Below are 16834 nucleotides of genomic sequence, written 5' to 3'. Positions count from 1 at the left end.
GGGGAAATAAGAGATCAACTGAAGGACTTGTATGCATGCATATAAGAGTAACCAACGGATGCAAAACATTGGGGGGTGAGGGCAGGTATGGGAGTGGGGTGGGGGGGCAATGGTAAGATATGTACACATATAATACCTTAATAAAAAATTTGAAAAATAAAAAAATAAAAAAAATAAAAATAAATAAAAAAAATAAAAAAAAGATTTAAACTTGAATACCACCTTGTAAAAAATCTGTGCTCAATAACCATTATACCCTTATTAAAAAAAAGTAACTAAAAATATACATTTAAAAATCAGTTAATTATTTCTGTAAGAAACAATTATATCTTGTTTTGCTTAGCATATTAAGCAAAACAAGAAATTAAATCACTAATATAAAGATCCCACACTGTGAGGTCCCTGCACTGTTTAATTGAATTATAGGAATAAGATGTAAAGAGAAGTAGTTTACCCAAACCTATAAAGAGACATTAATATCACAACACCTAATAAAGTAATGTGTCAAATAGTATTGTTGAGATCTACAAGAATATTAAAAAATCCAGTTTTGTCATTAGAAGACATATTCTAAAATCTAACAAATAATTCTGAAGCATGCTACAAATAATTAAGAAAACATAAATATATTTTACAGATGGAGTGAAATATAAAATAAAGCAAATGAAATTTAAGACTTATTTTGGAAATATTATAATTCTCAAAATTATTTGTATAAAAATAGCTTTGCGTGCCCTGACTGGTTTGGCTCAGTGGATGGAGCATCGGCCTTCAGACTGGGGGGTCCCGGGTTCAGTTCCGGTCGGGTTCTTGTGCCTTGGTTGCGGGCACATCCCCAGTGGGGGGTGTGGTGTGCAGGAGGCAGCTAATTGATGTTTCTAGCTCTCTGTCCCTCTCCCTTCTTCTCTGTAGGAAATCAATAAAATATATTTAAAAAAACAGCTTTGTGTAATTTCAAAGAGGAGTCCATTAAAGCTAACTCGCTTCTTAGTATATGAGATTCAAGAATAAATTCTCCTCAGAAAACTCGGAGGCAGGGATGTTTTCTTAATAATTTTTCAGTTTTCATAATAATTAACATCCTTACATTTTTGTAACTTAAGCAATGTGGTCTGATATATCCTGCTAAAATAAAAGCCTAACTTACTTTGTCCTTTAATATTTATTATTTATTCTATTACAAGTATCCTATTAGATTTAGAATTTTAAAGATCACAGTGACATAGTTCTTATCCTAATTGGACTTTCACTTTGTGAAAACCACATGTTCTAAAATGTCATTATTGTCACCACAGGTTTTACTATTATTATTTCTTTATTATTTCTGTACTTATTTTTACACCTTTCTATAGCTGTGGTGATATTGATTTTGATACATTGGCTGGGATTAATATAATTTCCCCAAGCCAAAAAGGAGAATGAGATAAAATGAGCTTGCTAACTACAGATTATCAACCAAATCCTTCTAGGGGTGCAGACCCAGGTTGACACTTACAAGGTGCATCAAATCCAGCTGCAGGTTTTCAGGCCGATTTTTCTTTTTTTTTTCCCCCTTGGGTTATATTTCACTTGTTATATTAATTGGAATTTAAGTTCAAACCTATCATATAAATTTCAATGTTTTGCGGTAGATGCCACCCTCTAAAATGATACAATCTTTAAACTATGGTGATCTGGAATTAGTAATCCATCATCCTGTCTGATAAAACAATTTGATTTGTTAGTTGTAATAAAGCTTATTTTGAAGATCCTTTCTATATTTTTTTGAGATCTACACTGCTATCTAATCATATCATAACCATTTTCCTTTTTGGACTTTTTGTACACGTACATTAACTTTCCTTCTTAGAGCATCAATTAACTCAGAGTTCTTCATTCCAATTAGCCATAATTATTATTCTACTTTAAAAGCATATATTTTTGCTAAATTGGTCAGACAGTAAGTCAGGTACTTTATCATTTCAGAACCTCTGTGAAATCCAGTATCAGAAGATCCAACCTTATCATGGCTGTTCTACCTAAGATGTGAAATCAGCAATAATTTGGCTTTGTTTAGTGTATAATATCATTAGAGACCAAAATCTGGATACTAAAAGCATGCACGTGAGTATAGATAGTAGGTGAAAATGCTGCTGCACTTGCTATTGAGCCACTTTTCAGGAAGACTGATAGAAATGCATGTGTATATATTCTTATTTTAAGGTTAGGAATAAACAATGAGTTTTCAAATTCAACGTATTATATTGTTATACTTTACTTTTATTCTAATATATAAAAACCCTGGGTTCGTCACATCCACAAGGACCAAAGGCTTGACCTAATGCCCAGGCTGCGCGCACATCAGGCTCTGGTGGGTGGGGTCTTGTGGCAGTGGAGAGCAGGACAGGGGAGGCGGGCTGGCACTCACACTCACTCACAACCGCACACACATACACAGACACACACAGCGCCCACCAGCTCACAGCCTTTCTCTCTTTCTTTCCCTCCCTCCCAGCTTGCTCTCAAAGCCTCTCTCAGAATGAGGAAACAAAACAGACTGGGCCTGAGGAGGCCTGGATGGAAGGGAGGGGGGGCAGAAGGTGAAGCAGCCCCTACTGGCCCCACCTCCTCCCAGCCAGGAAAGAGGAAGATGGAGACATGGAGGCAGGGAGGCCTGGAGGACTGCTGAGAAAAACAAAGAGAGACAGAGACTGGGCGAGATCAGTCTGGCAGGGGAGGACAGTTGGGGCCAACCAGGCCAGCAGAGGAGGGCAGTTAGGGGTGATCAGGCAGGCAGAGGCAGTTGGGGCGAGATCAGGCCGGCAGGGGAGAGCAGTTGGGGGCGAGATTAGGCCAGAAGGGGAGGGCAGTTAGGGGTGATCAGGCAGGCAGGCAGAGGCATTTAGGGGCGATCAGGTAGGCAGGCTGGTAGAGGCAGTTAGGGGTGATCAGGCAGGCAGGCAGGTGAGCGGTTAGGAGCCAGCAGTCCCAGATTGCAAGATGGATGTCCGCCTGCCGGATTAGGCCCTGCAGGCGGACATCCCCCAAGGAGTCCCTGATTGGAGAGGGTGCAGGCTGGCCTGAGAGAACCCCCTCCCATGCATGAATTTCGTGCACCAGGCCACTAGTTTTAATATAAACTTTCATTGTTTACAAAGACTTTCTACTGTATTGACACTATATAGATCAAAACAAGCAGGTCAGAAACTATATATATAGGCTATATATATTTATATACACACACACATATATATATGTACATATATACATATATATATATACACACACACACATATATATATATATATATATATTAAAAAACCTATATAGGCATCATCAACCAAAGCAATTAGTAGGAAGACAACCAAGATAGAAAAACAAGTTAATTAATATTAGACACTAGCATTCAGAACTCTGATATTTTAGCAAAGGTTCTGATTCAGATGACTTTAATGCTTTCAACTTGAAGGTATATTCTGACATGTTTTGCCTTACACACATATACTAAGGAAACTGCCTATTGTATGACTACTTATTAGTGGTAAGACATAGAACAAATAATTTAAACTGTGAGTCTCAGTTTGTCTGTTTAAAAAAGCAATAAAAATACCAGTTTCATAGGGTTGTTTCAAGGATCTAAAATAATGTTGTAAAGGACTTGCCAAGGTGACTATCATAGGAAGTAGCCAAAAAAGAAATCATTATTAGAAAAATAAATCAGAATCAAGATGTCCTATATAACTTAAGTCTGTCTGTTGGTGAGTGCTTATTCAGCCTTGTACATAAAATATTAGAGCAATAAAAAAAAGAAAACTACTATAACTCAAAACAGCAACACCTTTAAGAGCAGAGTTTTCAAATCATGTAATTTGAGGAATGACTGACACAAAGTTGGAATATTCATCTCAGGAACAATAAAACAGAGTAACCAAAGAGTTTTCTTCATTTATGTAAAGGCAGCCATTCTTAAATTTAGTGATGAGAATATAAAATGTAAAAATTATTAAATAAAAGAGCAGAAAATTAATATTTTTATAAATGCATATATATAATAAAGACATTATATACAATAAATATATTATAATAAATACACTAGAGTCTCGATGCATGGAAATTTGTGCATTTAGGGGTGTCTCTCAGCCCGGCCTGCACCCTCTCACAGTCCGGACCACTTTGGGGGATGTCCACCTGCTGGCTTAGGCCCGCTCCCTGGGGGATTGGGGGATTGGGCCTAAGCTGGCAGTCAGAAATTCCTCTGGCAGCCCGGGAGCCCTCGGGGGATGTCCGACTAATGGCTTAGGCCTGCTCTCTGTGCTCCATCCTTAGCGCTGCCATGGAGGCAGGAGAGGCTCCCACTACCGTCATTGCACTGGCCAGCCCTGAGCCAGCTTCTGGTTGAGTGGCACTCCCCCTGTGGAAGTGCACTAACCACCAGAGGTCATCTCCACTGTTGAGCATCTGCCCTCTGGTGGTTAGTGCGAATCATAGTGACCGGTCATTCCCATTAGGGTCAATTTGCATATTACCCTTTTATTATATAGGATAGTAAATACAGTTTTATTAGACAGACATGAGAATTTGGTTCATATTGGCCATGGCTGCTTCCAAGCCACTATTGCAGAGATGAGTAGTTCCAACAGACACTATATATCCTGCTACTATTTGAGTGAATGTCTTGTCCTCCTAAAATTCATGTTAGAACCTAACCCCCATTGTGATCGTATTAGGAGGTGGGCCTTAGGGAGGTGATTAGGAATACATATCCCTCATGTGAAGTGGTTAGGGGTAGGGTTAGTGTTAGGGTTCGTGCTTTTCTAAAAGAGACCTAAAGAACTCTCTTACCCTTTATGCCATGCAAGGACACAGAGAAAAGACTGTTTGTATTGGACTTCCTAACCTCCAGAACTGAGAGACATAAATTTCTGTTGTGTATCAGCATTCCAGTTTATGGTATTCTCTTAAGAGCAGCCCAAATGGACTAATACAACCCCAAAGCCTAAAAATATGTTATATTATCTGTCCCTTTATCAGAACACGTTGCTCCCCCCAACAAAGATGAACATTTTATAATAAAAATATTTGTGGTATATTATTAAGTGGAAAAATCAAGACCCAAAACTATGTGGAGGATGATAATTCACAAGAGGTGTGTCTGTATGTATGAGTTGAAAAAAAGATATCGGGGGTGGGCTGGCCCCGCCAACCACCCGTGGCCGGTCCCCCCAGTCAGACCCATCCCCGGTCACCCCCCCAATCGGGGGTGGGGGTGGCTGGCCAACCTCCTGAGTCTCCTCCCCCAGGCATGCCGGGCCCAATTCGCCCCGATGAGGCAGGCCGGCTGAACCCCAACTGTGCAAGAATTCATGCACTGGGCGTCTAGTATTAATTAAAATTCCAGTACAAGTCCATTCAGAATCTTAGCATCTGCCCTCTTCAATGTCTCTCATTTCATATTTTCATTTTTGTGAAAAAAAAAACTGCAATGATAGAATATTGTTTTATACATTATGACCACTGTTTATCTGAGTTAGGAATATTATGATGAGTCTTTAATCTAGTAATATAAATGTATATTGTATTAGCACAATTACAGTGTACTTGTATAACAGACACAATGTTTTGCCATCTCAATCTATACTGACTAAAATCACCCATACTCCACTGTATTTTAAAAGGGTGAGATCTGAAATTCACTTTCATTGTTTTCAAAGAGTATATATTCACTGGTGTGTTTTTTAATGTTAGGTTTAGTAATACATGTGTTAACTGAAACAGTGTCAAATTATTGCATCACTGTGGTCTGCAAAGTAAAACTAAACATGAACAATCTGTAAAGAATGAATGTGACTATTTTCCAACAAAACTACTTATGGACAGACACTGGCATTTGAATTTCAAATAATTTTTATGTGTAATAAATTATTTTCTTTTTAATTATTGTCAACTACTTAAAAATATAGAAACTCCTGAGCTTGTTGCCACACAAAGATGGGTGTTGGCAGGTTGCTAATCTTTGCACTGGACAAAAGAACTAGAGACACAGAAGATCAGTTGCAGGAAAGCAGAATTAAGGTTAACATAAGAGAACATTCCAAATATTTTTCTAGTATTTAAAAATAAAAACAGCTACTTTGGGAGGTAGCACATGCATTTCATAGAAAAATGTGAACCCAAGCTATATGGCCATTAGTTAGAAATGATGAAAAACAGATTCTGAATAAAATGATGAGATATAAAGTTTCTTCCAGATATCATTTTACAAATAATTCTTACCTACAATTCAAAAAAGTTTTCATTCTAGGTTAAGGTAGGTAATCTATAATAATAAAAGCGTAATATGCTAATTAGACCAGACAGCCAAATGACCTTCCAGACATCATTCCAAACATCCATCCGGATGAAGCGGCAGTGGTGGGGGCTGAAGCAGAAGCAGTTAGAGGCAATCAGGCAGTCAGGCAAGCAGTTAGGGGCAATTAGGCAGGCAGGCAGAGGTGATTAGGGCCGATCAAGCAGGCAGGCAAGCAGTTAGAGGAGATCAAGCAGACAGGCAAGTGGTTAGGGGCAATCAGGCAGGCAGGCAGAGGGGTTAGGGGCATTCAGGCAGGCAGGCGAGTGGTTAGAGGCCAGCAATCCCAGATTGTGAGAGGGATGTCTGACTGCCAGTTTAGGCCCAATCCCGCAGATCCCTGACATGTTCAGAGCCAAGTCATTTTATATGTTGAAATGTCCTCAGCAAAGATCCCTGCAGGATCGGGCCTAAACTGGCAGTTGGACATCCTCTGAGGGGTCCCGGATTGCGAGAGGGTGCAAGCCGGGCTGAGGGACCCCTTCCCCCCGATGCACAAATTTCATGCACTGGGCCTCTAGTTTCTACATATTAGGGAAAGGGAGAAAGGAGAGAACTAATACATGATACATAATGGGTATGTGGTTATGTAAAAAACACTCTGTGCAAAGGCAATCACCTAATCCATACTCAAAGAAACGTCCTTGGACCAACATAAAAATTGGCAAATAAATGTACATGGATATATTTGGATATAAAATATAAAACTGCAACTGTTTATTTTCTAAAATGATTACTGGCTTTGTAGGTTAAATGACCAACAATGGATCCTAATTCCATAAAGAGTATCCACTTCATACATTTAAAAATGACATCATACATTTTAAAATTTTTACCTCATAAAGTGTGTTGTATGTAGTGACAGTCACAGTATTTGTATGCAACATCAGCCTTTCTCCAAGAAGAGTGAAAAGACTATGGGTATGCATAATTTCAACTTTTCTCCTGGAGAAAAAGAGGTGAAAAAACAAACACCACACAATGCTATGATACACATTGAATTTTCTATCTCATGACTTTGAGATTTAAAAAAAAAGTACAATCTTTAAGCAGATATGCAATCATATAAGTAATAATCTTTATTAACTTCTACCTACAAAAAAAAAAGAATTTATAGCACAGATATTTCCTAAAATTCCAATAATACTACTTAAACATTTCTCAAAATATCTGTGCAAACTAAAATGTGAAATATAAAAATTATAAAATATTATATAAATGTTAACAGCTATCATTTTCAAATTTCTAATAACTATTTAGGAGTTCTTTTTATTAGGTTTAGATTTTTGGTTTCCCCTAACACAGAGACCTCAGAATTTTTAAATCCTTTCTATTCAAATGGAAGTCTATAAAACAGTATATGACAAATTTTACTATCAAGAACTTAAAATTATAGTTAAAAGTGAATATTCTAGCTTAAAGTGGGAATTACAAAGCCAAAAAAATTGACAGAAGTGAAGCAGATTATTACTGCTTATACTCATAGTCTGTCATTGGATTAAAAAACCAAATAAACAAACAAACAAACCCTTTCTATATAGTTACTTACTGTTGGCTCATTCAACTGTCCCTCTTCCCCAATCCATAATGAGGATAGAAGGCTCTATTGAAGGCCTCCTAGAACACTTAGCTCTAGCTCAGGGAATTATTACAAGCTTCTCATTCACTTCACTTTCTTAAAATCCAAGCTCTGGGTCTTCTTGGTTCTCAACCCAATATATTTCACTTCTTACCTTGATTTTCCATGGTTCCCTGTTTGGATTTGGCAACTATGACATAAAATGACTAGGTACTCGCCAAATTCTTGTTGCTTTCTTCCTGAGTCTGAGACCACAGCTATACTAGTCCTTAGGTGTGACCATTTAACTGAAGACTGCAAACAGGAAAGTTCACATACTCTGATTTCCTTCTTCACAAACCAAACAAGTTTTGTTTTAGTTTTTTTGGATGGTCATAGAAATAACTCTTGTACAAATTCAAAGAATAAGTTGGAACAGGAAAAAGAAAAAAGAAACCTATAATTCTATTAACTCAGAGATAGTTTTAAATACCAGTTTATGTATTCCAGATTACTATGAAGACGACACAAATATAATGATACACATGCAATGAAAATAACTCTGTGTAAGGTAATTTGTTACCTGTGTCCTATAAATCAATATATTAAATTTTGCCCTAGCCGATTTGGCCCAGTGGACTGAATGATCACCGGTTCAATTTTGGTCAAGGGCCCTTACCTCAGTTGCAGGCTCAGCCCAGGTCAGGGCACATGGGGGAGGCAACCAATCAATGTGTCTTTCTCACATAGATGTTGCTCTCTCTCGGTCTCTCCCCCTCCCTTTCACTCTCTCTAAAAATCAAAAGAAATATATTCTCTGGTGAGGATTAACAACAAAAAACAACATTTTTTACTGTCATTAAATATAATTGATAATAAGAAAGTAGCATAATAATCTAGTCACTACTGCTGGCCATTTGTTATTTATAAAAATTTCTACCCAAAACTTGGTACCTTTATTTATATTTTTGGGCATATCCATGATTATTTCCTTAGGACAAATTCTTGTAACTGAAATGATTTAGTAAAAGCTATTACATTTAATTTTATTTTTTGAGACCTTGCAGTTTAAAACCTCTCGAAATATGTACATTCAAACTTCCACCATCAAAGTATAAATGCATTTTATAAGCAGTTTCAACAATTATTAATCTTACAATAATCATGAAAGCAGTCAATGTGATATGCAAAAAATAGAATTTTAATTTACAAGAAGTGCTAACAAATGCTCTCAAGTCTTTTCACCATTTACATTATTTCTAAGAACTGCCTGATGCCATCCTCTGACCATTTTTTAAATCTCTGTAATCACCTTATTCTTACTGAGTATAAGAATTCTCATAATATAAAGGACATTACTTCACAAATAATTGACAAATATTTTCCACATTTTGAATTTCAAGGGTGGTTGTTGTCTTCTTGGCAATGAGGTGGTTTAAGAACTATTTAAGAAATGTATATGAACTAATTTTTAAAAATTGTGAAATTGAGGTGACTTTCTCCACCCCAAAAATATACAATTATTTTTTAAATATCTATGAAGTTTAAAAAAGAAATTATGAATAAAAGAGTAAAATGCTAATATATTTTGACTAAACATTTCAGTTTTGGAAATTATTAATTTCCCATTAAATTAAAAACGGACAATTAGCTCTCCCACACTTCATGTCACCCCCCATTTTTCGTGACCTACATTACTATTTTAACATCATCAAGGTTTAAAATACTTAGATTATGTTCATGTTAACGTTGTTAGATCTTGACCTATTTTAAATTCAGTTCCTTGATTTTGTGTTCATCATTTCTGATTTCATTTACTTTTTATTTTAAATTCTTTATTGTTTAAAGTATTACATATAGTATTATATATGTCTCCCTTTTCCCCCATTGACCTCTCCCTAGCCAACCCTACCCCCAAGCACATGCCCTCAGCCCCCTAGTGTCTGTGTCCATTGAATATGCTTCTATGTATGCATACAAGTCCTTTGGTTGATGTCTTAACCACCCCCTCACCCCCGGCCTTCCCTCTGAAGTTTGATGGTCTGTTCCATGCTTCTGTGTCTCTTGATCTATTTTTGTTCATCAGTTTATATTGTTCATTATAATCCACAAATGAGTGAGATCATGTGATATTTATCTTTCTCTGACTGGTTTATTTTGCTTAGCATAATGCTCTCCATGTCCATCCATGCTTTTGCGAATGGTAAGAGTTCTTTTTTTTACAGCAGTGTAGTATTCCATTGTGTAGATGTACCACAGTTCTTTAATCCACTCAACTGCTGGGTCGATTTCTGGGTTCTGCTCTGTTCTATTGGTCTGTATGTCTGTTCTTATACCAGTACCAGGCAGTTTTGAGAACAGTGGCTTTGTAGTATAGCTTGATATCTGGTATTGTGATCCCTCCAACTTTTTCTTCTTTCTCAAGATTGTTGCAGTTATTCAGTCTTTTTTATTCCATATGAATTTTTGAAGAGTTTGTTCTAGGTCTATGAAATATGCTGTTGGTATTTTAATGGGCATTGCATTAAATCTATAGATTGCTTTGGGTAGTATGGACATTTTAATGATGTTTATTCTACCAATCCATGAACATGAAATATTCTTCTATTTTTTAATATTTTCTTCTATCTCTTTTTTTAAATTTTCTCTATTGATTAAGGTATTATATATGTGTCCTTATCCCACCACTGCCCTCGACCCCCAGCCCCACTCATTCCCTCACCCACCTGGTGTCTGTGTCCTTTGGTTATGCTTACATGCATGCATATAAGTCCTTTGGTTGATCTCTCTCCTTCTCCCCCACCCTACCCTACTGTCCCTCTGAGGTTTGACAGTCTGATCGATGCTTCTCTGTCTCTGGATCTGTTTTTGTTCATCAGTTATCGTTGTTCATTACATTCCACAAATGTGATATTTATCTTTCTCCAACAGACTTATTTCACTTACCATAATGCTTTCCAATGTCCTGTAGTTTTTCAAGTACAGGTCTTTTACTTCCTTAGTTAAGATTATTCCTATGAACCTCTAGCCGGACTCAGCAAGAAGCAAAGTGAGAGGACCCATATAAACAAAATCAGAAATGAAAGAGGCAAAATAACAACAGACTCCACAGAAATATGAAGAATTGTAAAAAAATACTATGAGCAAATCTATTCCAACAAACTGGTCAACCTAGAAGAAATGGACATATTCCTAGAAAAATACAACCTTCCAAAACTCAATCAGGAAGAATAAAAAATCTGAATAGGCCGATAACTATGGAGGAAATTGAAGCAGTAATCAAAAAACTTACAGCAAACAAAAGCCCTGGGCCCAATGGCTTCACAGGGGCATTTTAACAAACATTCAAAGAAGCACTAACATATATCCTCCTCGGACTATTCCAAAACTTTCAAGAGAAAGGAACACTTCCAAGCTCTTTCTGTGAAGTCAGCATTACCATAATCCCAAAATCAGATAAAGACACTACAAAGAAAGAGAATTACAGGCCATTATTTCTGATGAACATAGATGCTAAAATCCTGAACAAAATTCTAGCAAATCAGATCCAGCAGTACATTAGAAAGACCATATACCATGACTAAGTGGGATTTATTCCAGGGATGCAAGGGTAACACAACATCCACAAATCAATAAATGTGATACATCACATAGACAAACTGAGAGACGAAAATCACATAATCACATCCATCGATGCAGAAAAAGCATTTAACTAAATCCAACACCCTTTCTTGATAAAACCTCTCAACAACGTGGGAACAGAGGGATCATACCTGAACATAATAAAAGCCTTATATGACAAACCTACAGCCAACATCATACTTAATGGGCAAAAATTAAACCCATTTCCCCTAAGAACAGGAACAAGACAGGGATGCCCACTTTCACCACTCCTGTTCAACATAGTACTGGAAGTGCTAGCCATAGGGATCAGACAAGAAGAAGAAACAAAAGGCATCCAAGTTGGAAAAGAAGAAGTAAAACTGTCCTTATTTGCAAATGACACACTATACATAGAAAACCCCAAAGACTCCATCAAAAAACTATTAGAACTAATAAATGTATTTGGCAAAGTAGCAGGATACAAAATTAGCACCCAGAAATCTATGGCTTTTTTATACACCAATAATGAACTCACAGAAAGACAAACAAACTAAATCCCATTTATCATTGTTTTCATTCTTTTGACAGAAGCGTGTAACATTCTTGGGCCACATGTTCTCTTAGAACTTGTAAAAACTGAATTATTCCTTTGGCATTGAATTTAACTTTAGAGAAGTCTAAGGCCTGTCAATGTTTAAGCAGATGAAAGTGCCTTCCTTTCTTTTCTAGATCAGCGGTCGTCAACCGGGGGTCCATAGACCATTGGTGGTCCGTGAGGTCCAAAAGGTTGGCAACAGCTAGTCTAGATTACAATAGGTATTCTTTTTTTATTTCTAAACTTCAATATACATACTGTGTTCAGTACTGATCATTCTATGTCACATTTTCCTAGATCATGTGCTTTTCCTATACATAAGTGAGTTCTTTATTTCATGGGAGTACTTTCTGTATCATTTGTCTGGTTCTCCTCTCCAGATATCTTTAGATACACTGTCCTCTGTATCTCATTGACTCATCAGCATGTTTTATTAACTCTTTAGGTTCCTGTTCATCTCATTTTGTTATTAGCTTACCTTTGAGAGCTTACTGCATTTATATTCTTGAAATTTATTTTATAAGTCAAAACATTATTACCTCTTTTTCTTATTATATGTGTTTTCTGGACTAAATTTTCTCTCTCATATTTGTAATGATTTCTCTACCATATTTTTTCATCTTGTTTATGCTTATCCTATATAATGAAAGGCTAATATGCAAGTCGACCAAATGATGGAACGACCAGTCACTATGACACGCACTGACCATCAGGTGGCAGACGACACAGGAGCTGCCCCCAGGAGCAGCACTCCCACAGGGGGAGCACTGCTCAGCCAGAAGCCGGGCTCACGGCTGGAGAGCGCAGCAGCGGTGGCAGGAGTCTCTTCCACCTCCGTGGCAGCGTGCTAAGGATGTCCAACTGCCGGCTTAAGCCTGACATCACCCTAGGGCTCTTGGACTGTGATTGAGTGCAGGCTGGGCTGAGGGACCTTCCCCCGCCCCGCACTGCGAGTTGACGAATTTCGTACACTGGGCCTCTAGTATATTTTATGATATAGTATTTATTCTTAATTCTTATATAATTCATGTACCTCTCATCTTCTCTCTTTACCCATGTTGAAATTTGTTTGCTTTGTCATCTGAGGTAGTTTTCAGGTCTAAGTATTTCCTGTTCTATTTTATTCTCAGTTCTGAAGATTTTATTGGATAGAAAGAGAACAGCTGAGACTGTGTACAGATTTTATTAGAGCATTAGTACCATTCTTTATTCTGAGACAATTTTTAAAAATATTCTCTACTACAATTCAGTCTACTTAAGGGGCTATACCTTATTCTGACAAAGAAATTATCTTAGGCTTTGGATTGATCCCCATATTTGATAAAGAAAATCTTGGAATTTCAACTTTCATCACAGAATGTCAGCTATAGTTGTTCCTTCTCCATGCCTCTCCCAGCAACTATTTCCACCCACCCAAATTTAGAAGCAAAATAAAATAGGGATGCTTAATAAGTTCCTATCACTCCATTTTAGGAGAAATCTAGGAATTCTACTGATTATGGAGGCATAGGAATAGGGTAAGGATACACATGAAGTCATATATGAAAAATCTTCTGGTTTTTCTTTAGCTGGGCATTGCTTTAAGTGATGCAGCCTTACTTTGGCTGCATCTGACTTGTTATTTATTTATTTGAGGGAAAAGTATCTATTTTATTATTTACTATTTACTTCATTAGGTTTGGACAAGAGAAATTCTTTCATCTCATCTTTCAAATTGACCTGGAAGTCTACAATTCCTAATGTTTATATTCTCTATTGTTTGTTTGTTTTTAGGGGGATACCGGGACATGTGGGGTGAAGAGAGAGGAGACATGGTTTGGGGTATGACTCTTCTGTACTTCCTATGTCCAATTCAGAAACTAAAAAATTTCCCATTGTAAATTATTGGTTAAATCTCATCTTAATCATGTTCCTCGTATCTAAGCATACATGTATTAATTAGTCTATGTTCCTGGGCTTGCTATTCACCTCTGTTTTATCATTTGCCTTGGTATAAAGTCTATTAGACTTATCATAACAGAATGTGATCATTCTATGTCACATTTTCCTAGATCATGTGCTTTTCCTAAATACATTTTTAAATCTTTCATTGACCTTTTTACTCATTTGTTCATCTGAGTTAACTTTATAGAACTTTTGAAAAACTATAATAAAACAAAATTTTTTCTAAAACTGAGTCATGTTAACAAGTTAATTCATTATAATTCTGTCTTAAAATAACTGAGTCTTTCCATTAATGTACATGATATAGTTCTTCATTTACTATAGTTATTAAATCTTCTTCATGGTTTTTAGGAAAAAATTTCTTTATTTTTCAATTTATTTTCTAATAAACTGAAAATAACAGCATTTTAGGCTACTGTTTGATATATTATTATTCTTTAGTAAAAATCATTACTTATTCAACTATTAGACTCTATTATGCTTTTTAATCTTCAATATATTAGGACAATTGGAAGATTGAAGTTTTAACCTACATTTCCACAACCTTTTACTTTGAGGCTAAAATTGAAAAAGCTATATGAATTCAACAATATCTATCAATGACTACAGGTAAATCTCTATCAGTAATTAGAAGGAAACTGTACCAAAACACAACTATGAATTAAGGAACGACAGGATAGGACTTGAAATACCAGTACTGATTACTAGTGAAGCAAAACAAAGTATGTACATTACCTTTATTAATAATTTGGTATTACTCTCTCCACCTTTTATTTGAGGAAAATAGCATGTATATGTATGGAGAAGCCATAAAATAACCATTTAAAACATTTGGAACAAAATGATTTTATTACTAGGAGCTAAAAGATGACCTTTTCTATGTTGCCAAAAAGTAACATATTTTCTTATAATTTTATAATCTGTCCTATAATTTTAAAATTTCTTCATTCTACATTACTCCATTTTATTTTTTTAAAATCTTTATTGTTGAAAATATTACATGTCCCCTGTTTTTCCCCATTTACCTCTTCTAGCCCCACTGCCATCCCTCACCCAAGGCCTTCACCACCCTATTGTTCGTGTCCATGAGTTATGCATATATGCATACAAGTTCATTAGTTGATCTCTTCCTACCCACCCAATCTCCCTTGCCTTCTTTCTGAGGTTTGACAGTGTTTTTGATGCTTCTATGTTTCTGGATCTATTTTTGTTCATCAGTTTGTTTATTAAATTCCACATATGAGTGAGATCATGTGATACTTATCTTTCTCTGACTGGCTTATTTTGATTAGCATAACTTTCTCCATGTTTATCCATGCTGTAGCAAATGGTCAGAGTGTTTCTTTTTTATAGCAGCGGAGTATTCCATTGTGTAAATGTACCACTATCTTTTAATCAATTCATCTGATGATGGGCACTTAGGCTGTTTTCAAATCTTAGCTATTGTAAATTGCACTGCTATAATATAGGGGTGCATATATTCTTCCTGATTCGTGTTTCTGATTTCTTGGGATATATTTCTAGGAGTGAAATGACTGGGTCAAATGGAAGTTCCATTTTTAATTTTCTGAGGAAACTCCATACTGTTTTCCACAGAGGCTGCACTAGTCTGCATTCCCACAAACAGTATACTAGTGTTCCCTTTTATCCACAACCTTGCCAATACTTGTCATTTGTGGATAGCCATTCTAACAGGTGTGAGCTGGTACCTCATTGTAGTTTTGATTTGCATCACTCAAATCATTAGTACTGAGCATTTTTTCATATGCCTCTTGGTCTTCTCTTCTCTATTTCTACTTTGCAGAAGTGTCTATTTAGGTCCCTTGCCCATTTTTAATTGGATGTTTGTCTTCTTTTGTTAAGTTGCATAAGTAACCTATAAAATTTGGAGATTAACCCATTATCGCATATCATTGGCAAATATGTTTTCTCATGCAGTGTGCTCTCTTGTTACTTTGTCTCTGGTTTATTTTGCCTTGCAGAAGCTTTTTATTTTGATGTAGTACCATTTGTTACCTTCTCCTTAGTTTCCATTGTCGTAGGAAATGTATCAGTAAACATATTGCTATGAGAGATGTCTGAGATTTTGCTGCCTATATTTTTTTCTAAGATTTTTTTGGTTTCCTGTCTAAATTGGAGAACATTTTTATCTGAATTAAGCATGGAAAATTTTTATCCATTTTATTGGTTACTTAAAAAAAATTACAGTAGCCCTGACCAGTGTGGCTCAGTTGGTTGAGAGTCATCCCAAGCAATTCTGGGTCAGGGCACATGCCCAGGTTGCAGGTTAGATACCCATTAAATATATTCTCAAATATGTAAAATTGAATATATATCTACTAAGTTCTATGAATACATACTCAACTTCTCTATACCATTGTTCCAATTTCTATTCAATTGGTCCAATTCTGAAAAAGTTATCCTGTCTATACTGTTACCATACTTTTTTTCATATTTTAAAAGTTTAAATAAATGGTATCATTATTGCATACCCTTTTGCTACTTGTATTATTGCTTCATATTAGGTTTGCAAGTTAACTTTTGGTAATTAATTTCCAAAACTGAATATATCCAATTGTATGAGGATACCTAATTGATTTGTTAGCCTATTGATATTCATTTGTTATTTCCAATTTCCACTATTGCCAACAATGCTGCATTGAACTTTTATGTATACAGATGAGAGTTTTTCTATATTAAAGAGATAATTACTAAGTCTTAGAGTATGCACATTTTCACCTATTTGACAATTATTAAAGTGTTCTCCAATGTGATTATATGAATTATACAATTATACCAGTGATTTGAA

General features: G+C 36.1%; 1 protein-coding gene across 3 annotated transcripts in view; it reads right to left on the bottom strand.

Annotated features, from left to right (window-relative positions):
• NBEA (neurobeachin) overlaps nt 1–16834 on the bottom strand; it is a 954039-nt gene that overhangs the window by 655883 nt on the left and 281322 nt on the right. For all 3 annotated transcript variants that reach the window (XM_080658500.1, XM_080658501.1, XM_080658502.1), the window contains one exon: nt 7162–7270. In XM_080658500.1, the coding sequence (XP_080514626.1) occupies nt 7162–7270 (109 nt within the window). The remainder of the gene's footprint in view (nt 1–7161; nt 7271–16834) is intronic.

This window comes from Plecotus auritus (genome assembly GCF_963455305.1).
Source record: "Plecotus auritus genome assembly, chromosome: 3".
Lineage (NCBI taxonomy): Eukaryota > Metazoa > Chordata > Mammalia > Chiroptera > Vespertilionidae > Plecotus > Plecotus auritus.
The sequence above is the reverse complement of the archived record's forward strand: the minus strand, read 5'-3'. Positions and strand labels throughout refer to the sequence as shown.